Source organism: Apus apus, chromosome 10 (genome assembly GCF_020740795.1).
Source record: "Apus apus isolate bApuApu2 chromosome 10, bApuApu2.pri.cur, whole genome shotgun sequence".
Classification (NCBI taxonomy): domain Eukaryota; kingdom Metazoa; phylum Chordata; class Aves; order Apodiformes; family Apodidae; genus Apus; species Apus apus.
Genome location: NC_067291.1, coordinates 10,829,352 through 10,854,493, shown reverse-complemented (window position 1 = coordinate 10,854,493; position 25,142 = coordinate 10,829,352). Strand labels below are relative to the sequence as shown.

Genomic DNA, 25,142 nt, shown 5'->3' with positions numbered 1-25,142 from the left:
CTGCAGTTTTAAAAACTTGAATCTGGACTTTGTGACCTAAGTTCTGTTCTTTCACACAGCCCATTATGATGTTGGCTCTAACTGCAGTGAATCTTTATGCTTCCTCCTCACTTAACCTAACCAAAGAAAAATCCACTGTATTCCTAAAACAAACTCAAATCAAACCCTACATCTAGCTATTCTTAAATGTTTGGTCTACAAAATCCAGCATTAAAATGGAACTTTGATTTTCTCATGTTCAAATTCCATACATTTTGGAGGTAACTGCAAGCTGTAAACTGGCAGCACAACCTAAATGTTGGGTTTTGATTCAAGCCTGTTTTTCAACTTCACACTGACATACATGCTGCTATTCAGCATTTCCAATATTACTTCCAGGCCTCCAACTAGTAGCTTTGATGTCCTCTAAATCCTAGAAAATACACATCTATTGCCATATATACATAGAAACATATGACCACACTGGTTGCTTTCCATTATTTGTCATTATTCAGCTTTAATTAGAAACAGTCTATCTTATTAACTGAGAATACTTTTTGCTGAAAAATAAACTTATTTCCTCCACTGAAATATAATACAAAATAAATTGAATAGAACTAAATCACATAATTTTCTATATAAGGGCATGTCCTTGCACTTCCATTAAGCTCTGCAGGAGTTCTGTTTCTGCAGAGACGGAGGTGTCTGGTTCTGGAAAGAAAAATGCTACTTAAAAGTAGCACCTAGCCAGGTGTTAAAGACACAATCGGTCAGAAGTGAAAAAACCCCACATAGTTAGATGAAGGTTTCATTAGAGTTTGACACAAGCCATACGTTACCTTTGTAGCCAGACGACACTCCATTACCCTAATATTGTAATGAGAAGTTGCTGCTTTATTCATTTCAACACAACTGTTAGCAATAACAAACGTTGCTTCACTTGGAAGTCTAACATCAGTTGCCCTCAGAGGACTGAACTCTATCAACTTGGCCTATTGGAAGAAAAATGAATGGTTAGTTTTAATTTACTACTAGCTAACAGTGCACTTAGTTCTATAAATCAAAGGCAAATTTGCATGCTTTTTCTCTTGAAAATCCAGGGACAGTTTAAGAAAGAAAACTGGCATGAAACAGTGAGAAAAGGGTTTAACCTCATTGGCCGAATTACACATACATTTCAAGCCTTTCACTTGTAGCTGGATTTTAAAATGTTTCCATTAAGTCTTTGGGTTTTTTCAGCAGTTCACAGAACCCCACCCAACCTATTTTTCTTGCCTGTTTAAGACAACAGCTTTTCTTTGATCTACAGAAAAGTACCAGGCCTGGCTGAAGCAAATGTGCATGCTACTAGAAACAAGGGGCTTCACATTCCCTTTGCCAGTGTCCATCTCCCGCCTAGTTTTCTGATCTTCCACTAAATCAGGATTAGTTCACTGTGGTACAGAATAATACCAAAGTCTTAGGACCGACTGGAGACAGTGGTCGTCTTACATACAGACAATCAAAGAGATAAATTAAATAAAACTACAGATGAAAATATAGTTACTGTCTCCTTCCTTCTGACATGGGCTGTCTTGCCTCACAGATGACTTACACAGGCTGTGTAAGATGTTCCCAACATTTTGTGACCTTTTCATGGAATAAGCTAGCCATCCATTAATTAAATAATTCAGGATGTAATGTAATCAAGAGATTAAATTCACATCTGGTTTTTCACTGGGATAAGTTGTAAATCATGTGCCCTGCTTTGGCTTCTTCAGATGGACTGTGACTCTGCAAGCAGGGATGTCTTACTGGTTTTGGCATCGTTCACCCCCAGAGAGTTCCTTGAGTAGCTAAAGTGCTAAATAAACAATGACAAATCTGCTCGTACATTATGTACAGCATGTGTTTTGCTCCCTGCCATTGAGATTCTGGACCACATCACAAAATCACTATCAAGACAGACAAGCTTGCTTACATTTGAATATACCCTTTAAGAGCTGCTACATTAGATCAGAATGTACCGCTAAGCTGGTCCAGTGTCCCATTTCTGACAGGAGCCATAAATGGATTTTTAGAGGGAATACAAAAACAAGATGTATACAAAAACATCTTTTTGGGGGTACATTTTTTCAGCTTCCCATAAGCAAAGATTATGGTGGTTATACTTACATTAGAAGACACATCAGATTATAATGTTTAATAACCACAAATAAGCTAATAGTCTATCAGTGTATCCAAAAAGGTCTTTTTTGAATTCTTTTTAAACATCTGCCTTCTGCAATATATGGTATTTCTCAATTTAAATTTTTTTTTTTGGGAAAAAAAAACAACCCAAACTTCCTTGTTTGTTTTTAACAAGCTGCTTTCTAATGTCTTTGTGTTTGTATTAGTCCTTTGGTCATGAAAAACACTGAATTCCCAGTATACCTTCTCTTACCCATTCAGAGGTTTTACAAAGCTCTGAAGTATCACCCTCAAAAATACTTCTTTTCCAAGCTACAAAGTTTTAACTTACTCAGCCAATGCTTACATATATATAAAAAAATAGCTTTGATCAACCTCAGTGTCCTTTACTGTACTTCTGGTGTTTTAGTATGTTTTTTTGAGATAGGAGGCCAGAGCTGCATTCAGCTGCAAATACACTGAAGGAAGGGTATTTTCTGGTTTGTTCACAGTATCTTTTCTAGTATTTTCTAACATTTTCTTTGCTTATCCGATCACTACTTCTGTATGTTAAAAAGTCTCTACTGACATGATCATCTCTGTGTATGCCAGAAAAATATGTTGTTTCCTTCAGCATTCATAGAGCTGTTTACTGCTAACACTGCAAGTATGAAGGAAAAGTGTAGAGTAGGTGCAGGTGAAATGAAATTGAAAATACGTGTGTCTCATGATGGAATTGTTTGATGTAATGCTAGGAAATATATTGGGTTTTATGTAAGCTTATCCAAGATATGGCACTAAGGAACAAAAGCTGTAGCAATACAAATCAATTATAAGCACAGTAAAGGTTGTAATGAGATGCTACATTATTTTAAAGAAAAGTATTTTGACAGGTTTTAGGTTTGAACATTTGCAGTCCTGTGCATCTTCTGGGACAGTAGACAAACTCCACTGTAAATTCTAATGCAAGCACTCATGCATAACTTGGCAGGTCCTGTGTGTCATTGCTGGTCCACCTTCTGTCACCATGTTTAAGACAGCTAAATGCCTTCTGCATCAGAATCCAGCCACAGAACTGTCTGGAATTAGCAAAACTAGCAAAAAAAATAATCCTCATTGTCTTTGTAGCTGGACCTGGCAAAACTTCCTAGAATTGGTTATAAGAAGTTTCAAGAAAGCATATTTGTATTAATTATCCCATTTGCACTGAATACAAGGCATACCGACCATTCACATTTCATTAGATTGGAAACATTCTAAGTTTGGGGATGAATTAGCCAAACAGTGTGGAGCCTGGTGCTCTTCTAGAATACATCTCACATCTTGCCTTTCCTCCTCCTTGTCATTTCTCATTTTCATAATCCTATTCCTTCAAGATTTTCACACTTGATTGTACACAATTTCATACATAGAATTCCTGTTTCATTAGCGTGCCAGTGGTGCTTATACTGCTTACTAATGTATTCTTGTCTTTCTGCTAGATACATATGGAGATATTTTTGTTTACATAAATTAACATTACATTGTTAGTTTAAATTACAAAGATCTACATACAGTTCCTTCTTCTGCCAGAAAAGAGATTGCCTGGTCCATTCCTCCACCTTCTGTGCCGATATAGCGTTCGCTCTTTGTGCAAATTTCTGCAAGTTCCACCTGAAAAAAACATCACCATGTGAACCTTCAGCCAAGGTTAAACAGGATATTCAGACTAGATCTAAGGGGAGGGTGGTGAAACACTGGAACAGGTTGTCCAGAGAGCTGGTAGATGCCTCATCCCTGGGAACACTCAAGGTCAGTTTGGATGGGAGCAGCCTGATCTAGTTGAACATGTCCCTGCTCACTGCAGGGGGCTTGGACTACATGATCTTTAAAGGTCCCTTCCAACCCAAACTATTCTATGATTCCATGACACGTTTCATGCCTACATATGAACTAGGGAGAAAACAAACGAGATGACAGAGCTCTGAAAACACTGTCACACACCAGTTAGTGTAAAGTGGTATCACTCAGGGATGCCACATGGCCCCTTCTTCCTTTTGTTCTGAACTGAAATAGAATCAGCTATTCAGCCTTCACTGGACCCACCTGAGTCAGATGCTTTTCAGGGTGTGCTTGTCTAAATTCTTAACTCTTGTAGCTGTCCCTCTTCCCACCTTCCTCATTCACCTCACACCTCCTCATCCTGATACCCATCCCAATAGCCAATATTTTGTTAATTAGTCAAATCCACCTATGTATGTGTAGCTTACAGATAAATGGCAAGTTGTTACTTTTTACTATTTTAAAACACTGACTCTGTAATCAGAAATTATATCTTGAACCTAATTCAGAAACTGTAAATACCCTCATCAGTGGTGCTTGTCATTTCTCCTTGAGATGCTGTACTCCGCTTACTCTGTTTATCTGAACTAATTTCTAACTATGTGTGATTTACATCTTTGGTGACATTTTAGGCATATCTTTGTGCATTCTGATACCTGCAGATCAGAGGATAATATGGGAGGGTGAAACATCACTATCATAACTGTCAAAAATAATAATTTGCAGTAAAGCTTTCAGTCATCAGGCCAAGTCAAAACAAAACACAAGAGAAGCCTTGGAAAATGGTCAAAGAACATAGACTAGTCAAAAGGAAGGAGGTCACAAGGAAAGCATCTGTGTCCCCATGCTATGACCCCTTCCAGTTTGTTTTTCTAAGCACAAGGTAACACAGGGAAGATGAGAAAAGAACTTCAGAATGAACCACAGTCTGTTTTTCAGTCTGGTGGCAAAGTCAGACTAAGATTCCACACTAAAGATGTGGATCCATCACAGGATTGAAACAAGCTCACCAGCAAGGCAGGGACATTAGCCAGCACACAGCTGTAAAAGGCAGCAGACAGAGGCAGTAAATCACCACCCTAAGAGAAAGGTATGTGCAGGGTGCCTGCCTGCTTGCTTGTTCAATTTCTGTACTGGCACCACAGACAAAGCCTTAAAATTGGTGCTCTGATCAATGTAATCAGGCTGAACTGTTTGCAAATGCACTAACAACCAATTTTCTCGGCTCACAAGGCAGTGACACTCAATAAGCCTTAGGCTGAGAAGCAGAAATTATCAAAAGAACATGAACAAAGGTACTCTAAAACTATGCATACTGTATCTCTTTGAATCAAACATGGTAAATGCCCACTCACAAGAAAGAGACCATTAATGAGAGAAGACAGAAAGTACAAAGTACTACAAGTTGGAAATAATTCTGCATGAAATGCTAATGAACATAATGATGCTTTTTCTTTCTCTTTAATGCTAAAATACTCAGCAACAGTTCCACAGAAAGGAAAGAACAACCCTCCACAGGCAACAGTCTGTAGATGTTCACTCCTTTCTATGTCTGAAGGTGCACCTAGTTACAAGCATCTCTCGTTGAGATGTGGAAATGCTGGCATGTCTCAGCCAGTTCTGCTGAACCTGCCTCTCACCCCTCTGAGAAGAGAGCAATACCACATCCGTGATCTCTGTAGCCACTGGCAGGAGACATCAGGCTGGAGTTCATGAATATTATTTACTGGCAGCAACAGAAAATTCTCCACACTGGCTGAAAAGACCATGCCAGAACACTGGTCATGCACGCTTAAACAGGAGCTGTGCAAACAGCTGTGGCTGTGCAAACCTGGCCTGAAGTACAGCTCCTGAGGTACTCACAGTGTATATTCCACTCCTGGGTGTGGCTGCCTGAGGTATTATTTCATCTGCAATTGCGAGATAGAGCTTTGCAAAGTCAGAAACTAAGTATTTCACCCTTCACTTAGTCTGGCTGCATGTCATCTCCATATACACATCAGCTACCACTTGATTGCTTAAATCGTTTAGACTTTATGAGCCTGGGCTTATTAAATAAATATCAGGAGAAGTCTTGCAGAGGAGGAATGTTAACAATTAGGACAGTGCCACTCCCCTGTCCCTTTACATGGTCTGGTGAATTGTGCCTGGTTACGCATTGGGCCTTCCTTCGTCCCAGCTCACCAGCTGTCCAGCTGCGTATGCTGGGCTAACGGCGCTGCTCGAGCTTGAGCAACTTTTGTTTTGAAACTCAGCAAGGATTGGCAGGACCACCAAGTAGTAACTGGCAAGGGTTGAGAAGAACCCTCTCCACAAGACAGCCCAAGGCATCCCTGAAACATTATTTGGTTTCTAATTTAAACAAGCCCTTGCTGACACAGGCTGGCCTTCTAATACTAGGATGAGAAGCATGTGAATGGAGAGGAAATCGCCATCTGTATAGAAAGCAGTTTCTACTTACTATTGAGACAAATGGGCAAATGTTTGCCTTTTTGCTAAAACGAATGAAAGGGCAAAGTTCAGAGGAACTGAATTATAGCTTTGGAAGCTAATGTGAAGACTACACTAGAGAGCCTTGTGTACATATTTGATACTTGGAAAAGGATGGTCATATGACTGAAACAGGGAACTGAACATCAGGAGGTCTGGGCTCAATTTCTAGCTCCACATTAAGTTTCCTGTGATTCAGGGAAAGTCCCTTTAATTCATCATGGCTCATTTCCTCAATAAAATGAGTATCTTCCCCCTCTTTATAATTAGTAATTGCTACTTGGGATTCTCAGATGATAATGCTATAAATATGTGTGACTTCATTACTAGAAAACGAAAAAAACATTTTGCTACACAAGTTCTCTGACTTGAGGCAGTCACAGAAAATATCTCTAAGGAAAAAAAAAATTGATGGAACTATGTAATAGAAGGAAGCCATGCTTTGTTTCCATTCAGCTTGCAACACTCAGAAGCTCTTTAGGGCAGGGACTGTTTGAATCATCTCTTAATTTCTCTGTAGTGTGTGTTTCACCTGTAAAAATACAGAGCTCCTCAGAGCCCAGATTTCACTGCATCATTTGGCAACATCTCAAACCTATGTCTGAACAATACCTAGGCAGGCATTGCCTTCCTCCTGGCTGCACTGCATTTCCTGCAGAGAAGGAACTCAGAGCATTCTTGTAGCCACATCCGGGGTGCCTGCAGCCCAGGCTGTGCCACAGCATCCCCTGCCAGTGAAAGGGTGCCAGTCCCTCCTTGGTAGGGCTCAAAGTGCAACTGTTGAGGTACAAAATAAACATCACCCCTGCTGAGCCTCGCAGGAGTCCTGAACAGGCAGCCTGGGAGAGCTAGGTGAGAGCAGAGGGGTTTTCTTTATGAAGCACCATGAGAAATGTGCAGAAAGAATAAGCCCCTTCTGGACACAGATGACACTTCCACCCCACATATTCTGATCCATACGAGACATCACTTCAAGCCAACCACAAAACATAACTAGTTCTACGCACCCAAGACTCATTAGCATGGTTTTTCCATCCCTAAAGCAGTATTTAAAAAACACTAATAAATCATAATTTAAGTCTTCATAGAGTTTTACAAACTTACTTTAAAAGCATTCCTCTAAGGCTGCTGTTATCTTCAATTTAGAGACAGCACAGATATTTACATGATTTGTTCAAAGTCATGTGAATCAGTCACAAAGCTAAAACCAGAATTCAAAAACCTCCCTATTTCCAGTATTGTGGCTTATTTCTCTAAAGAATATGATTTCAGGGAAGCCTTTGCAGCATAGGTTTAAAACCTTTTTAAGATGATGATAATTAAAAGTGGAACAAAAATATACTAAAATCAAAGTAAAAATGGGCCTTATGATTCTAGGAAAAAATTAATTAATCAGATTAATAAAAAATTTCCTATCCCAACAGTCTTGTGATCCACATGTGCTACTTCCTGCTGAACTTCTGTATTATTGTTCCAGGAAGTTGTTCCACCAGAACTGGCTGGACCACGTCATCATTTGTGAATAATAACTATAATGCAGACTGTTAATTCTTAAGCTGTCATCTACACTGTAAAACAAGTTACATATTTAATGCAGGAATTACAAAAATAAAGCTCAAACATCACAAGATATTTCCTTTGCTCTCACCCCTCTCCCAAAAAAAACCCAACAAAAAACAACCCAGGCAAAAAGGTGCATGTAATGCCCATGTGTAAGTAAGGTGTTGTCAGCTAGCTAAAAACCATTAAAAGACTTGGGTCAGAATAAAATTACAAATTATATTAACATAAAAGCAGCTTTTGTGGGACAAACCAATGCCACTTCTAGTTCTGTAATGTGTACCTGAAAGTAGGCTCTTAATATGGACCAAAGGCCAAGTATAGATGGTATTTCCCCAGAATGTTATTCTTTGATAAAGAGCTTCCTGAGCTGAATGTGAATTCTGCACACTGAACTACCAACAATGGATTTCTTACATATGAACTCCCTTCTAACATGAAGAACATCCTGTAACAGAACTCCTACAGCTTGTCAGGTAAAGAACCATCTCCTTTTCTTGATTATTAACATGCACCTGACTGGCTTCCTTTAACATCTTCTGGCCCTTGTAATGTGAGGGACAATGAGCAGTGGATTCCTAGCTGCTCCATCAATTACATTCAGCATTTTATGGGCCTCTATCACTTCCTCCTTCAAGTGCCTTTTCCCAAAGAGTCCTAGCTTACTTTTATGGAAGTCATTCTGTACCTTTGATCATCCATGTGGCTTTTCCCTCAATCTCTTCTAGTTTAACTACCTTGGTTGATACAAAAGGAGAGAGCAGACTTACAGCTTTTCTTAGACTACCTTGGAGAAAATGTCTCAGTATCTTTTTCTATTTTTAAGCAGCAAATGAGCCACATAAAATGTGTATTAATTAGTGTTGACACAAATGTATAGTAATACAACCTCAACCAGTTCAGCACTACTATTCCACCTCTTTCACTGGGGTTACAGTCCTGACACCACAGTCAACAGGAGAGATTGTGTGACCACGTCAGCCACTCCAGTGCAATGTCCCTTTGTTTCAGTCTCCTTTGCAGTGGTGTGGCTGCAGCAAACTGTTCATTCTGCTGGCTGTAGCGAGGTCTGTGAAGACCAGAGATAGTAAGCAGGGAAGCTGGGATGGAAACTTAAATATCTAAAGTTAGCCTGGCAATACCCTGAGCTGCTTTCTACAATTGTTCTGTTCAGCATCTGAATGCTGGAGAGGGATGAGCATAACATGACAGTACTAATAGCTGGTAGGGGAGTTAAACCTTGAAGTGTCCCTGGTGATCTGTCAAGAAATGCTAAATATTGCAGCGTTTGAACACCAGACCCAGTCTGAGACACACAAACACCAACAGGACTTTTATATCTCTTGGCAAGTACACACGACAGGCTGGCTGTGCTTCCACAGTAGATGTTTAGTATCAGTGAGTTAGACAAGATATTAAGGGGGTTTTGTTGTTTTTGTCAGCAAAAAAAGATACAACACATTAAATGAGAATATCCATAATTACAACAATACAAAGAAATATCATTAGGAATAGAATCTCAGTGCATATAATTCACCCACTTGCCTAATAAGCAATTGGGTATTAAGAAATTTATGTGAAGTAATAATCTATTTAAGGAAGCTGCTGTTTCTGAAGCATTTCAAAACTGAACTCTCAGGTTTTAGACAACTTTAGTTGGAGCATTTAGAAAAATCTAAAACTAAAAATGTACAAAATATATTTTTTTCAGGCTGCTCCTCTTCAGCAGCTTAATTCTAAAGCCTGCTCAGAAGGTATCCTATTGCAGGAGGCAGCACTTAGCAGTTTGTCTACCAGGCAACTAGCCCCCCTGTGCAGACCTAGGCTAGCCTTTGATCTGTGCGCCCTACTAACTACCTCTGCTTTTTGTTTGAAACAATTTAAGGTTCTCCCTGATAAGAAGCAAGTCAATCTTCGGTTACAAAGGAAGAAATTACTACCACTTAAATCTGTTTTATCTTTGAGCCACAAGATTTCCTATCCAGCATGCAGAAAGGCTAATCTGGGAAATCATATTAGTGAGATATAGTTTAGTCTGACAAAGAAAGGTTGTGATTTTTTATTATTAGTTGCCTTATGTGTAGTTAACTCTAGATGGAGAGATTTCTTGTAATAAGAACTTATCAATTGCTCTGCATCATGTTACCTTGTTTTGGACCTTAATGAAAAAAGTGGGTTTTTTCAGTAAAATGATACTTTTCACTAGTATGTATTTTTCTCTGCTTGTTTACATTTCAATATGAAACACCTAAAATTCAGGTTTTGATTTTCAACTGAGTATTCTTGGTCTTTCAAAAATGTTGAAGAACCAATAAAAAAAAAAATTTCTGACTGTTTCCAGGCACAATCCAAAAATTTTCTTACATTTGGCCATTTATACCCTGATATTTCAGCAGCTCATTTGACTGTCTGTTGCCCATCATTTATTTCAGTTTCTTTCAGTTTTATGATACTGATAATGAACATGAAAGCCTAAATTTACAAAGGTATCTGAGGAATAATGAAAGTGATCAGATGATCACTTACAAAAAAATTCCTAAAAATAGAAACCTAAAGAATTACCTGAGAGATAAGGGAGTTTCACCTTCAATAGCCCCCTTGCTAATAAAGGGGCCAAGGGCCAACCGCTCTGATTTTCACTCATGCAATGGTTCTGGACAGTATGTAAACTGTGACAGAATTTGTCCCCATATAACTGTCACTGTCAATATGTTCTGTACCAGTGATCAATCCCTTTCAATCTCTCACAGACCTTTAAAGAAGTAAATTTATGTAAGATTAAACCCCTTAAAAGAGTAAGACAATTAGCGAGTAGGAGACAGGCAAATATTTGTTAGTAAAACAGAATTAGTGTTGCTTAGTATTTTTTTGGAACAGCTCACCCTACATTATCCAGAAACCTGATATACACAAATCCAGAATGACAGCAGCCAAAATAAAACAATCTTCTCTATAAAATGATAGTATTAGATTACATCTGCCTCAGTGGTTTTATGTAAGTTCACTTTGGCCAAAGGTAAAATGCTAGGTATTCTATATGTAACAGTGTAGGAGTAGTGATAGCTATTCTTTAAAATAAAAAAACATGTTTTCTTCCTCTTTAAAATTTGATTGTTTGAGAAGGGAAACTCCATGAGGAAAATACATTTGTTAATATGAATTATTTTTAGACAGTCATTTTCATTGCTCCAAAAGTCTCTTCAGCATGCAAATTTAAATAACTGGAGTATTTAAATATCTGTTGAGCCAGAAGTCCTGCGTGTACATTTACTCCCTCTGTGGCAATACAGTAATGGTTCCCCAGTGCACGTTCATTAACATTCTGGCCAGTTTAATCTGAAAAGTCAGGCTCAGCCTGCTGCTTCCCTTTACAACAAATGATGTTAGTAATTTTATGGCAAATTTAGTGTGGATTTTCTGTGAAATTCTACAGGGTTTGGTTCACAGCACGCAGGACTGAAAAAGGAGAAGAGCCATTTATAAAGATTAGTATTTTACTGTAAGAAGAAAACATTCTCCACCTAAGTAAAATTTAGAATCTCATTAGATGGTGATTTTTTTTTTCAATCTTTACATGTTTTATACATATGTGTGTACAAAAATAACATCTGAAAGATAAGGCATTGTGTTTCGTTGATTAAGGTATAAAATTATGCTTAAATGTTGAGGTTATTTTTACCACCATGAATCTCTTTACTTTTAATATCTGGTCTTGACTAGGAATAGATTGCTGAAAGTTACCATCTGCTTCCAGTTTGCATACAAACTCTCAATTAGCTAAAATTCATATATGTTTTGCAAGGTAATTATGCTTACTCTATTCCAAAATGGGAAAATATTTGTCAGATAGTATCTGGATGTCCTCATAAGCACAGCATCTTATCTTGACTTTGTCTGCCCTCTAACATGCTCAAATAGAAGGTTATCAATTTGGTTGATGAGAGATTACAGCTTTTGATTACCACTGTGCTCTGTTTCCCCTTGATTACAAACACACATAGCCAAACTGAACAAGTTAAAGAACCCTGGGTTTTAATTCCACATGGAGAAAGGAACTTTAACATTTCTTAATATTAACAATACTACAATATCTGTGTACCATTACTTGTGCAAGCAATTTGAGTTTCTCATATAGATAACCTGAGCACATGTCTATCAAACTTTTTTGATGCAGCAATATTATAAAAGAATCCTAACCAGTATTATCAGCACGTTATTAATTTCCAAGTCACACTACCAATATGAATACTTACAGATTTTCTTGCCACATAGCTAGATATTAAAGCCCTATTGCACACCAGAAAAATTATTAAGAAGTAGTAAAGTATGACATTACTAGGTATTGTAACTATTTAACTACAGGACAGTGTTCAATGTTTTGAAAATCCCACACTCAAATTCATCTAAACCGTAGTTAGAGAAAATTGAAGTCAATGGACACAGCATCATTACAGATTAGATTTAGGTCTTTTATTTATCATTCTGTCTGACTTAGAATTATCTCAGTCCAGATAGAGACAAATATAATTCAACTTCCTATGCTCAACATTTCACATTAAATTAAATAAACCTTATTTACTTTTGATCTGTTTTTCCCAACAAGTATGTGCACAGCTGCCCAGCCTTCAGCAACAAAAAAAAACGTTAGGGTGACTGAACAGAACTTAGTACCACACGACTTAACATTTGGACAGCAACACTATCATCACATCTTTCCAGTAGATCTAGTTATTCAAAAGTACTAATTGATCTTCTGTACTCATTAATTCCTACCATGAAACAAAAAGCTGGGACAATTTAGAGCATTATTCTGTTTCCTTTACAAAAAGTATCTTCTGATGAAAAGTGGTACAAAAGATTGATTTTGTAACAATAAAATAAAAATCTCTTTAAAATCCGGAGCTAACACTGAGCAGTGCTGTTCTTTGAGCAATGCCAACACAGTCTTAGGCCGGTATCCTGTTTGGAGGAGAAAAATGGATTCTTTTTAAAGATCGCATTCTAAATGTTCCATCGTGTTATTTGAATGCTCTTGCACTGCTGCAACTGGTTAGCACTGCACATCTGGCTGAATTGTCTTGGACTGGTATTTTCCCTGAACTATTGTGTATGTGTGTGATGGGTTTTTTTAAAAAAATAATTATATGCACACTGAAACAATGCCCTATTGCAGCCTGCTACACACAATAATTAGCGACAGCATTTTTTTTTTTTCTGATTTTGTTTTCAATGTCAAAGAAGTGCTATTTTTAAAGTAAGCCACCATTAAATTCTATCCATGCTTTTACAATATTTTGAGTTTTTTTTGTCTCGTAATCTCATAGGCCTAAACTTCACACTGGAAGTGTTATCTCATAAAAGCTCTAAATTTCAACAACTTTTACTCCACAGCTACTATTTTAAACTTACATTTATCAGGGAAAAGAGCATATAACTCAAATATTCTCATAAAAATAGTTTCAGAGAAACAAAACAGATAAATGTTCCATTCAGTAAAAGGTCAATTTTTCATAACTTTGGCTACAGAAGCGTTACAATTCAGCCAAATTTGATTCCAAAGCCAAAAGTTCCTATGTCCTGCTGCTCCAGACCATCATGCTAAGATTGTGCAAAGTCCACCAGACCAATGAGGGACAAAAAGGCAATCTTTTCTCATAAAATTACCACCACGACCAAATATTGTTACTTATAAATACTGCCATTTACAACTTTTGCAACTCTTAAGCCTTTGGGGAAAAAAAAAAAGAAAAAAGGACAGTGAGGAGAGGTAAAGCAATATTTCTTCTTTAAAAATAAACAAACACAAAAAATATCCAGAGCCCTAAAAAGGCAAGGTCCTGGTTTGCTTTCTAGTAGAAAGTACCTGGAAAGCCCCTCATTTCTGGTCAGCAAAGAATTCCCCTGCCATGGGGAGCTCCCAGCTGATACACAGCTGGCATTACTGGATCCTGCACAGATACCATTTGACACCAGCACAGGATGCATTAGGAGCTGGGAAGAAGTGGCCAGAGCACGTTTTATACTTCTGAGGGCTCACATGCCTAGATTTCTCTAATTTATACTCAGACTAGCTCTGCCTCATACACGGCAGTTCTGGAAGGCTAAGCATAAATTCAGTGCAACAGAGAATCTGGATTTAGCCAGATATAAGGAGTCTCTAATGCTAAATCATAAATTAGCTAAGAATACTGAACTAGTTTTTAATCTCCTGTAAGATCTGGGGAAACTTAGTGCCTGGACAAAAGTAGTCAGTCTTCAGAGCTGTCATCCTCTCTCTCAACCACCAGAACCAGGTGCCTGGGTCTATGCAAGTACAAAAAACCTTGGATCTTAACTGCTCATACATTGGCTATTAGAAATTCTCATCTGTACATTAATTGCTCATTTTTCATCACAAGTGCAAAATATCTGGCTGCAGACAGCAGGATTTCCCGACAAAAATGTGCAATTGTGTCTCTTGTGTTTGTCCAACTATATTTGAGACACAAAATTAACTTTCAGCACATTTTCCAACAGCAAGAAGAGATTTTGAGTTGATTGAACAGGACACATGAGGACAGGCAAAGACATTCAGTGGAGTCTTCCTCTGCCTTCCTTCTGTTCCTCCCTAAGTTTCTATGAAAATGCCAGAAGGAGTTTTGTACCTTTCTTTAGGACAGGTTTGGCATAATGCTGGCTGGTACTCCTGAGCCATGTGTAAATTCAGCTCAAGGTACACACTGTACCATTTATTCTCTGAAGAAAGCTATGCAGTATTTCTTGGAATAATGAAAACCTGGCTTCTGGTTTTCCAGATACAGATTTCTACTACCTAGTAAAATCTAGGCTTTCTGACCTCTGTCAGTTTTATGGATTTTGCAGATACCCCATTTCTGAACACATGCACTCAGCCATTCCCAAGCTTAGCTCATTTGGTTACTACCATCAGAGATGGTGATGACCTGTGATAAGACCACCTATCCAAAACCAGAAGCTTCTTGCCAGGCCAGGCACACACATATAAAAAGCACGTCTGTCACCCTCTTACTGCAAATTCTCATCAGTTCCATGTTTTCATCTACTATTGCACTACATGTCTCACCTCACTAACTAGAGCCTCAGTTAATTGTCCAATCCCTCACTTACCTTTTGACCACACAGGACACCAACACAAAGTAGGGTGACAGCAACTGTAGCCACATTCTTCTGTGTAAAAAAGCCATCCTGCCTTACCAGCCCTGCTTCTTTCCACCTTCTCCCTGCTTGATGCCTTCCTGAAGCAAGCACCTTGAGGTGTGCAATGTGGGATGGAGCCCTTGCTGCTGAGCGTGTTGCTGCACCTGCAGCTGTGCAGAGAAGCAAGTCACAACTGACCAGCAAAAACCTTCTGTGTGGATCTGTTTACCTCATGGCTCTGATAAGTGCTTGTGTGCAAGCACAGTTAACAGCTGTCAGCACCATGTACCACTTTAAGTTGGATTTGTACCACAATTTGGGAAAGCCTGCCTTAGACAATAGGCACAAATATGCATAACAGTCACATTTAGATCTGTTCTTTTCTCTTCCTGAAAACGTTCTAATTTAAGATCCTAGTTTCACTTAACCAGGCATTTTTACTGGAGAGAACTTCATTCCCACATGGCACCTTCAAGGACCATGACTCCTCCAGAAATTTGTACTACATGAGCCAAATTCTACTAACAGTTGTACTGCTAATAGGTCACATACTTGGGGTTTGTTTTCAGCCTAACATTTGTTTAAAAAAGCAAGGAAAACATTTTGAATTGTAGGTATGTTCATTCCAAAAAAACTGTGAAGAGAATAAGGAGAGTCAGATGGAAGAATTTTACCTCTGCTTTGTGCTGATTATATAATTTATCAAGAAACTGTTCCACAGGCCTCCAACAGATGCTCTGCTGCTGAAGCCATGAAAAGTCATTCAGGGAGAGGGTAAAGGCCTCGGGGGTGTGGTCCACATGCTTGAGCACATATATCCTCAGTCCTGGCCTGCAGATAGCACATCTGGTCCAGGCATGGACCTGATGGTTGGCCAAAATACAGGCTTATAATAATGCTCCTTTTTTCAGCTTTAATGTAAGCCTGTTTTCTTGCCAAATTCAAATCCTGCCAAAATTTGGCCAAAGATGTTTGCTCAATTGTGCAATATCTTAAGTTTATATCCAACAACTCTTTGCAAAAACAATTGTATCGTGTTTTTAATGTTTACAGGCATTAACAATATTTAATTTTAAGTAGAATTTTACTGCTGACACTCTCGTCTCTTACAGTAAATTACCTTAGAGAGGGTTTTTCCATTAGCTCTTAGTGTCACGAGTCCTGCACAGCACACCAAAGCACTGGAGCTAGAGAGACCAGAACTTGGAGGGATGGTTCCATCTAGCAGACAATTCATTCCAGTTGGGTTATTAAGACCAAAATGTTCCTAACAATGAAAAAATAAACAATCTCAGTTTCAAGTGCAGACAGGCTCAGGCTTGCAATTAACTGATACTTAGAAAGAGAATCTTTCTGCTGAGTTGCTGGAACCAAGGACCTGCTTCTGGTATCTCCAAAATACAGCAAAATTTTCATTCTATTCCTTAAGAACAAAGCCAATGGTAGGGCTACAGGCAAAGGTATGTCTGCAATTCCTGTACACAAACATATATCAGCTGACACAACTGCACCCCAAGTAGAATTCAGTATGGGCTAAATGCCCAAGAATTTACCAAGCTTCGTGGGTGGGTTTTGCAGCAACTGGCTCTGCTCTGAGCTGCCATGGTGACAGTACCAGAGATTACCAATCAGTTTATACTTAACTTTTGTCCTTTCCTCCACGGCTTCTCACTTGAGGCATCCTGAAGGTCCACTTTAGGCTTCACTTCTAATGTTGGCATGTGGTTTTAGGGAGCCACATCATGCTGATGTGGGAATAGTAACCATGCAACTGTATTCAAAGCCAGATACTTCTATCTCCTGAAGCACCCACAGGACAGACGCTGACAAAATGGCAATGGTACTTAAAGGACACTGTGCTTTAGGAACAGAAAGACACACCTACCAGTGGGGATGGTGTCTGTCATGCTATTTTTAGAACAAAGTTTAAAATATTTTTAAATACATTATAGATATCACAGATAATACATTTAATCCAGAAGTCATAAAACCTTGTGTACATAATCTTTTAATTACTCTTCATTTGCTTTGTCTTATTATTTATAACCACTTTAATACAAATTTATCTGTTGTTAGTTTGAAATAAACCTGCAGTACTTAGTAAAAAAACATTGAATGTATATGGGGGAAGATATGAATAGCTACATTCTGATACAGATTTATATGTCAATAAATGATGTTACAATGTCAATAATCAGAAACAATGTCAATGTTTCCATAAAGAAATGCCCACCTTCAGAAGATTACTGCTACTTTTCCTGAAACAGCTTCAGCCATAGATACCAACAACAGAGATCAGCAAACACAATGAACCTCTTTTAATGTCTTCTACCATCACTTCAAATTATTTTAGATTTCCCTTTCTCCAAATATAAAGGAATTCATACCTAAAATACTAGTGCTGCCCATGCCCCCTCATGAAGAACACTAGATGGGCTTGTTCAAAAACAGAAAATGCTTGAGTAACCAGAAACTGATCCACGGTTTCTGGATTGTCTTGAATGCGAATCAGGCTTGCAAACTTATCACGCGATGTTTAAATAGAAAACGTACTTCAGTTTCAAAAATTAAAATGGACTTTGCCAAGTTCTGCAATAGTTCTGTCCCAAAAGGATAGCATGTTCAACTTAATATAAACAGATTATCCCGCTGGACCCTCTAAGTACTTGTATTTCAATGTTTCTTAAGTCTGTAACATTTATGCTTATTTTCTGCCAGTGCTAGAGTCTGCAAACCTGCTTTGCAAATTAACTTTCAAGTATGAAAGCTTGTCCTTAGGAAACAAATCTCAGTAGCAGACTGCAAAATAAATAAAGTCAATTGGTCATGCTAGTCTTAATATAAGAAAGGTTATATTGTGAAGAAACCTAATCTATATCTCTACAGTCAATGCAATTTAAATGCCTGTGTTACTGAGCAATACTAAATTGGAAATACTCATGTTACTGCAAACGTAAGTAGTTTATTGGGGTCCAAACATAGGGGTGGGGGGCTGATTAGGAACTGTGGGTTGTAATAAAAGTAATTTGTGGCACTGATTGTTCCAAATACCGTATTTTGAAGACTCTGGTGGCAGATTTGAGGCAGGCTTTGTTGGCTGTCTGCAGTCCTTATCTATTGGATCGTCCTGTGGGGTGACCCAGATGGCCTATCCTGAGGCAAGCTTCAAGTGCTTTAGAAAGCACATTTACCCATAATTTGGACTGCCTGTGGTGACCTATTCCTGACCTAGCCATCCCTGTTTATCCCACCTGCCCTTCCAGAAATATCACTGGATTGACACTGAGCTGAGAAGTCACCATATTTTTTCCTCAAAGGGCCATGACTCATCTGCAAACAGCAGGTGAGATTTATAGGAAGCCTCAGGTGAGTTGAGGCTGCCTCCCAGGACAACATAGATGAACAGCACTTGGTTGCACAAGCAGTTCAGGCTTCGAGTCAGTGGAGACAGGCTTGCTCACAAAGGAGGAGATAAAGCTTAGATGAACAGACAGGAAAATGCCTGGCTGTTCAGTGTTCCTGCCTTTACCGTAAGTTTGCTGCTTCCTGTAGAGCTGCACTCTTAGCTCAAGAAATTTTGAAAATCCCATTCAAATTCCACACACTGAAAATCTAGATAAGTAATAGTTCTTACTGGAATATTTCTTCTGTATGCTGTTTACTTCTTTTTTACATTTTTTACATTTTCTTTTGCCTACTGCACGAGTCAGCTTCTCTCAGTTGTTTTGCACCAGTTGTAGGTTTCCAACATTAATGGAAATGACTGTTTTAAAAAATGTTTCCATAAGAAGACAAGGACTAAACTACAATCTTTGTGTTCTGACAGAAAAGCCTCCAAAACTTTTTAAAAATGTTTTTTCCATTGAAAAGCAGAAATGTCATCTTGATAATGAGTTTGATCATGACTTTACCAAATTTACTGCTGTTTTAATTTATGTACTAAAATAGAAAATAGTGCTCTGCCAGTATTTTTAAAAAACCCACTCCCATCTCCTCTTCAAATTTTAACATAAAATACTTAACTGAACATCAAGAAAAGCTACATAATGCAGGGAAGTATTTCGAGAGTGAATAGGTACACTTGTCATCTTTTACTTCTACATTAATTTCATAAATTAAATGGATTGGCTTACCTGAATGCCCTTCAGTCCACACAGGAAGTAGTTATGCCACTGAGGTTTGGTTTTGTTTATCTCAATGTTAGTAACACTAATACTGAAATCCCTGCAAAAACAGAAAAACCTTAAGGCTTTAACTGGTCAGTAAATTTAGTTTGAAAAACATGGCTTATTACTGCCACCTGCTGCTGAACAAAAACACGTGGATGTTCGTTTTTTTCAGTGCCATGTTTTTCCACAATTTTTGTACAGATGTTCTTCATTCGTCAATTCTATAAGGATATTCTAGATGGAAGCATAACAATTTTTGCTTAAGTTATAGAATGTATTCAATAAATTCATAAATTAAACTGCTTTTGGCATCCTTAATTAAGGCAGCATGCCTTCCATCACATGTGTGCTCTTTTGATCTCTTACAGAAATGAAAATCTAAATAATTGTATCTGTCAAACCCAGCACAGAGATGAACACCCTTCAGGCTCTCTGCTGCTCCGTGCTCGGGAATTCATCTTCATTACCTTTGCAGAGGACAGTCTGCAACTCCTAATTAGAAGATGGAATTTTTGGTTCTTACTGGTCTCAGCCTGTATTTGTAAACTATGTAGGTTAGTGATGTGCTGGTTTTATTTTTATCCAAAATACTAATGCTAGTTAATATCTGTAGTGAATACCAGTGTGAAGATGTTTTTATCAGTATTCTGTTACCTATGGAGCAACAGTTACACTAATATAAAGCATCTTTATAACAATGTAATTGTCTTCAAATGATGGCTGAAAACTTCACTTTATTCTGCTGCAATTAAAGGCTGCAATTTTTGTGTTATGCAACCCCCAGACCAAACAACCAATGTAAAACCAGACAATCCTGCCTCCTTTTCATACAGTCTAACACCAGCTGTGAGCTACTCCACTTTTATTACCAGTCTACAACCTATTCCTAGCTCAACCTTACATGACAGATCCTACACTCTAAGTATAAACTTAGAATTACCATTTTGTCACTTATACATTCAGTTTTAACATTCAGTATGGTGGGAAAGTACCAGAGATTTGTGTCCAGTTTAACATACAGGTTGCTGTCTTTCAACCTGAACTGTTCGATGTAGTGCCACTTACAGGACTCCACCAACAATGCAGCATCAAAGAACTGTACAAAGTTAGTGTCAGAAATTACTGGGCTTTGTAGAGTAACACAAAAAATCTGAAAGGGAGTATAATAATAAAGGGAGAATAATGTGGCTGAAATTGAAAATAATGGCAGGATTCTTTCCCTATTTTCAGCACTTCTGAGACCACAGGTGGAATACTGGGTCCAGTTTGGGGTTTTCCCAATACAAGACACACGTTGGCAAACTACACTGAGTCCAGCAGAAGGCCAACAAGACGGTTACAAGGGATCTCCAGAGGTCCCTTCCAACTTAAATTAGTCCACGATTCTGCAAACGAGCAGCTGTGAAAGAAGTGGAAGAGAAGGAACACTGATTCTTTGAGCCAGGATTGTTGCTAAAGCCCTTGTGTTGTGAAAATACAGCCCCAGGTTCTCCAGAGCAGAAGAGTGTTAGCTTTCATATGCAGTAATTGATTACAAAATACTTCACCCCCTTCTCCAGGAGAAACTGAGCTGCTGCTAATTATGGAGATTACATCAAGAAAGATGAGCTAAAGGGAGGGAAGACAGGATTTCAATTTTAGAAAGACTGAAAAATCAGAGGCCTCACAAGAGAAATCTGAACAAACAGGTGGGAGACAGAAGCAGCAAACCTACTGCTCTAAACTGATAAGCCCAGCAGAAAGTCAGTGGGATTTAATCTGCTCCTATCATTCTTCATTTTTTTTACACAATTAAACTCTATATTGCAATGGAAGTTTTTGTCAGATGTCTGAAAAGTCTACCTGCATTGCAACTGCATAAAGAGTTTAATAAAAATTAGTGAATAAACAAAGTAATTACTTACAAGTATGAAGGATTGATATTTGCCAGTTGCACAACTTGAGTTTTTACAGGTTCTACAGCAATCAGTATATCTTGTTCTATAGCCATAGGGAGCACAGCATAACCACAGTAGTCTATATGTTCTCCTACCAAAGAAACAGACAATTACAATATTTTTAATAGTTCTTTCTAGAACAGCAAAAACAGGGCTTCTACAGAGGCTCAGTGTTGTTTACTGTATGAAAATATTTCTGAGTATAGTCTCAACTACTTTTGGGATGCATTTTCTCCATTTCTTATTGCTGCACAAAATTTTTGGTTTTTTCTTTATTTTATCTATTACATCTGTTTATAAATCTTTGCATTTTAACATTGGATTATAAAAATTTTAGAAAACACGACGTGGATTATTGTCCAGCAATGAGAATGGCCAGGTTATTTATACACTGTCGTGACAGTACAAAAAATAAGTCAAATCAATCCAATCTAACTGATGACTGGAAGAGAAAAGGCACTACATGACTCCTCATTGTGATCTTCTCTGCTCATGTAGACATGTCTCTATGGAAGACTAAAGAAGAGGAGATGATGGTAGAATCATTTCATGCTCTACCATATGCATTGCTATATGGCTGGTTATATTTGTTAACTTAAATTATAATGGAAGATTAAAAAATATACTAATTTAACTTGTGGATGCACTGTTCACCAACTACTTTTGATTGGATCTCCAAAGGCTTTCAAACAAATAGTATACAACCATAAGGTGGAAAGTTATTCCAATTTTCAAAACCATCACTACTGTCTACAGATGTTTTTTTCCAAAGTTGATAAAGTTGAGTGTGCAGTTGTTTATAATGAGGTGTAGTAAAAGCTATTAGAGTATTATATTTTCCATTTATCACAAGCAACACAATGGCAGATAAAATAACAGAAGATTACTTTTTCACTTTTACCTATTAAGTTGACTCGCCCTGGTGCACGAACATAGAACTTGGGAGCTGATCCAAATTTTGACATAAACCTCTCCTTCAGCTTCTGCAATCTGAAAGGCAGGTTAGAAACATTTAGAAGGACTATATTTGCATAAAAGGCAGGAATTTTCACTGTTTCTTGAAATAAATTAGATTCAGCTTTTTCAAGTATGCGGAGTTTTCTTTGTTACATCAGGAGTGACATAAAGCTACTTATTTTTACTCTTCATATAACATTGATTGTGACAGAAGACTATTTAGAGTATTATAATAAGAAATATTTATGTTCACTTCTTTGTGGCACTGGGATTTGCCAGGCACACAGAGGCACTCCCTTCAAAGTCTGACTGCACCAGGCCTGAGCAAGTTAATTTTCTTCTAAGTTTTCACTTTTATCAAACTCCATATTAGTCACTACCCCATTTCTGTACAAATGTGTATGCAGAGACTAAAATTCCAAACCTCAGATGATCCCTGTGACTTACTGAGACAGTATTTACAGCAACAGTTCCCAGAAAGTTCTGCTTTTCCATTTAGAGGTGCTAGATGTGCCACTGGAAGTTCCAATGCAAAGAAAACTCTGGCATATTACTTTGTTTTCTAAGACTAAAACTATCTAGCTTCCACCTTGTGTTTGCAAAGTTGGGTTGCTTCAGCTTGTCATGCGCAAGCAGTGGGTAAACAAAGACTGAGAAGAAATTAAGCTGTTGTCTTAGTGAAACACAGAAAATTTGTTAGTGCTTCACTTCAAAACTACCTTAAATCAATGTAGCCATTAACTTTCATTCATATAAGCAACAAACTAAAATGATGAAAAGGCAGTAAGAATACAAGAAAAATAATCTTTAAATTTGACTTAGAATATTCCCCCACTATACCCTGTTGGCTTTAACGGATGTAGCTGATTATTTATAATTTTTTTGGTTTTTAGTCTACTAGCAAAAATCCAGTGACAGGAACACTGTTAAGGTTACTACAATTAGTCTAAAACTACAACTGGAAGCCTAGTTAATGCAAAGCATAAGTAAGAAGATAGCAACAAGAAACAGATGTTACAAAATTTCACAGTCAATTATTTAGTTTGTACTTCTTTGTAAAAGCTGTGTTACTGACCAACTACATATATTTGAATGTTTTGTAGAATTTATTTAGATGGAAAGCTAGTAAATATTATTTGTTGTGATTTTTTAAAGCAGATCTTTCAGTACTTTTCCATCTCAGAACAAAGCTGTATTAGGTCCCTTTAGAATTTCCCCTTATAATCTCCCCAGTATTGACTAGTTTATCACTCTTCCAACTAGCAGAAGCAATTTCTGCCATTTCACTGTACAATCCCTTTTCTAGATCACACTAATAATATTACAGTCCATGGGGGAATCTGTTGGCAGAATTCTAGGTGTTAACTTTATTCCTTTTGTGTAAGTATTTAGAATGCTGCTTTGTTTCACAGATATTTTTATAGTGGTGTTGGTACCAAGAGACTAAGAACAAACAGCAGTCATGAGAGCATGTTTATCTAAGTGCTGACTGATCTCTTTTTTAAATGTGGGTTTTACAAGCAGGCCTGATGAAAGGCTATTTACAGGCTTTGGCCTTGATGTTGCAACAGACATGCAGCATTTTAAGCACCTACATCAAAGATGATTGTCAGAAGTGCTAAGCAAAGGCATCCCTCACAACTTCACACATCCAAGCCTGGAAATGCTGAACTCATCCTTTCCACATGACTTAAGACTGAAACGCAGTGCAGTCTGATGCAAGTAACATTTTTTTTTTTTTTTAAATTACTCTTCTCCAGTGCTAACAAAGGTAAAAAGGTGGGTTTGAACCGTTTTTGCATTCCTTTTCCACACAACTCTGTGAGGAAAAAGCATGCCACAGGCATACTGACACAGAGCCAGGCCTGCGCTGTTCCGGGGCATTTGTCTCACAGCCAAAAAGGACGAGAGGATGACCAGTATGCCCAAAATTCTGAAAAAAAAAAAAACCTGTTGTGAGGAAAGATGAATGAATGGTGCCTCCTCCTGCCACACGGGCCCTGTGTGAGCAGCACCAGGGGAGCAGGGCGCCGTGCTGGGGCAGGGGCAGGCCGGGGGGCAGCCCTGCGGGGCCTCTCCCTGCCAGCACAGCCCCGCTCGCCGGCGGGAAAATCAAAGTACGCCCAGCCCAACGCGGCTGCAGCAAGGGTGCTGCCGGCGCCACGCGAAATTCAAGCGTCACGCTATTTGTGCCGAGAAGAAACAAAACAACGCGCGTCAGAACTCTCTCCCGCCTCCGGCGCGGGGCAGGGAGACAGACCGTCCCGCTCCTCCCTCCCACCTCCCCTGCCCACCTGCGGGCCGACCCTCCCCGCCCGCCCGGGGGTACGCAGCGGCAGGCTGGGCTTCCGCCTCCCCGCTGAGGACGTGGCCTCCCGGTGCGGGGCCGGCAGGGACCCACCCGGCAGGGACGCACCCACCTGGGCTGCTCCACCAGCTGCACGGGGAGGGCGCTGGGGGCGTCCGCCGCCATGGCGGCCCCCTCGCCCACCCTGGCTGAGGCGGGCGCGGGGAGGCGGCTGCGGCCGGACCGCGTCACGGGACAGGCAGACACCGGCCTTCCGGGCGAAGGAGCTGCCAGCCCGGCCTCCTCCCCGCCCCGGGCGCCGGGGCAGGGCAGCACGGAGGCGGCAGCGCTCGGCCCCGGGCCCGCCTGGCGGGCACAGCGCCCCGCGCAGCGCCCGCACAGCGCCGCCCTCAGCTCTTCGCCCACCGCAGTCCAGACGTGACGGGAAAACTGCTGCGGCGTGTAGAGGAAGGAATTTATTTTTGTTTGGTTTTATTTTTTTCTTTTTCTCCCTTCATGCCTGTCAGAATTTGGCCGGCAGCGGAGAAACTTCCCAGGCTAGCCCCGTCTGGGCGCGCGGAGCCCGGCGCGGGCTGGGCCGCCCCCGGGGCAGCGCGGCTGCTCCGGCACGGAGCACGT

General features: G+C 39.3%; 1 protein-coding gene and 1 long non-coding RNA gene across 2 annotated transcripts in view; one reads left to right on the top strand and one right to left on the bottom strand.

Moving 5' to 3' along the window:
* Nucleotides 1-21,220, top strand: part of LOC127388739 (uncharacterized) — an 83,383-nt gene extending 62,163 nt beyond the window's left edge. The window contains exons 2-3 of the long non-coding RNA XR_007890445.1: nt 19,691-19,876; nt 20,553-21,220. This is a non-coding gene — a long non-coding RNA (uncharacterized LOC127388739). The remainder of the gene's footprint in view (nt 1-19,690; nt 19,877-20,552) is intronic.
* GALK2 (galactokinase 2) overlaps nt 1-24,837 on the bottom strand; it is a 43,779-nt gene extending 18,942 nt beyond the window's left edge. The window contains exons 1-7 of the mRNA XM_051628531.1: nt 24,637-24,837; nt 22,161-22,249; nt 21,227-21,350; nt 19,287-19,377; nt 16,274-16,420; nt 3,682-3,780; nt 819-971 (exon numbers count right to left, since the gene is read on the bottom strand). Coding sequence (XP_051484491.1) covers nt 819-971; nt 3,682-3,780; nt 16,274-16,420; nt 19,287-19,377; nt 21,227-21,350; nt 22,161-22,249; nt 24,637-24,689 — 756 coding nt within the window. The 5' untranslated portion in view covers nt 24,690-24,837. The remainder of the gene's footprint in view (nt 1-818; nt 972-3,681; nt 3,781-16,273; nt 16,421-19,286; nt 19,378-21,226; nt 21,351-22,160; nt 22,250-24,636) is intronic.
* Between the last annotated feature and the right edge of the window lie 305 nt (nt 24,838-25,142).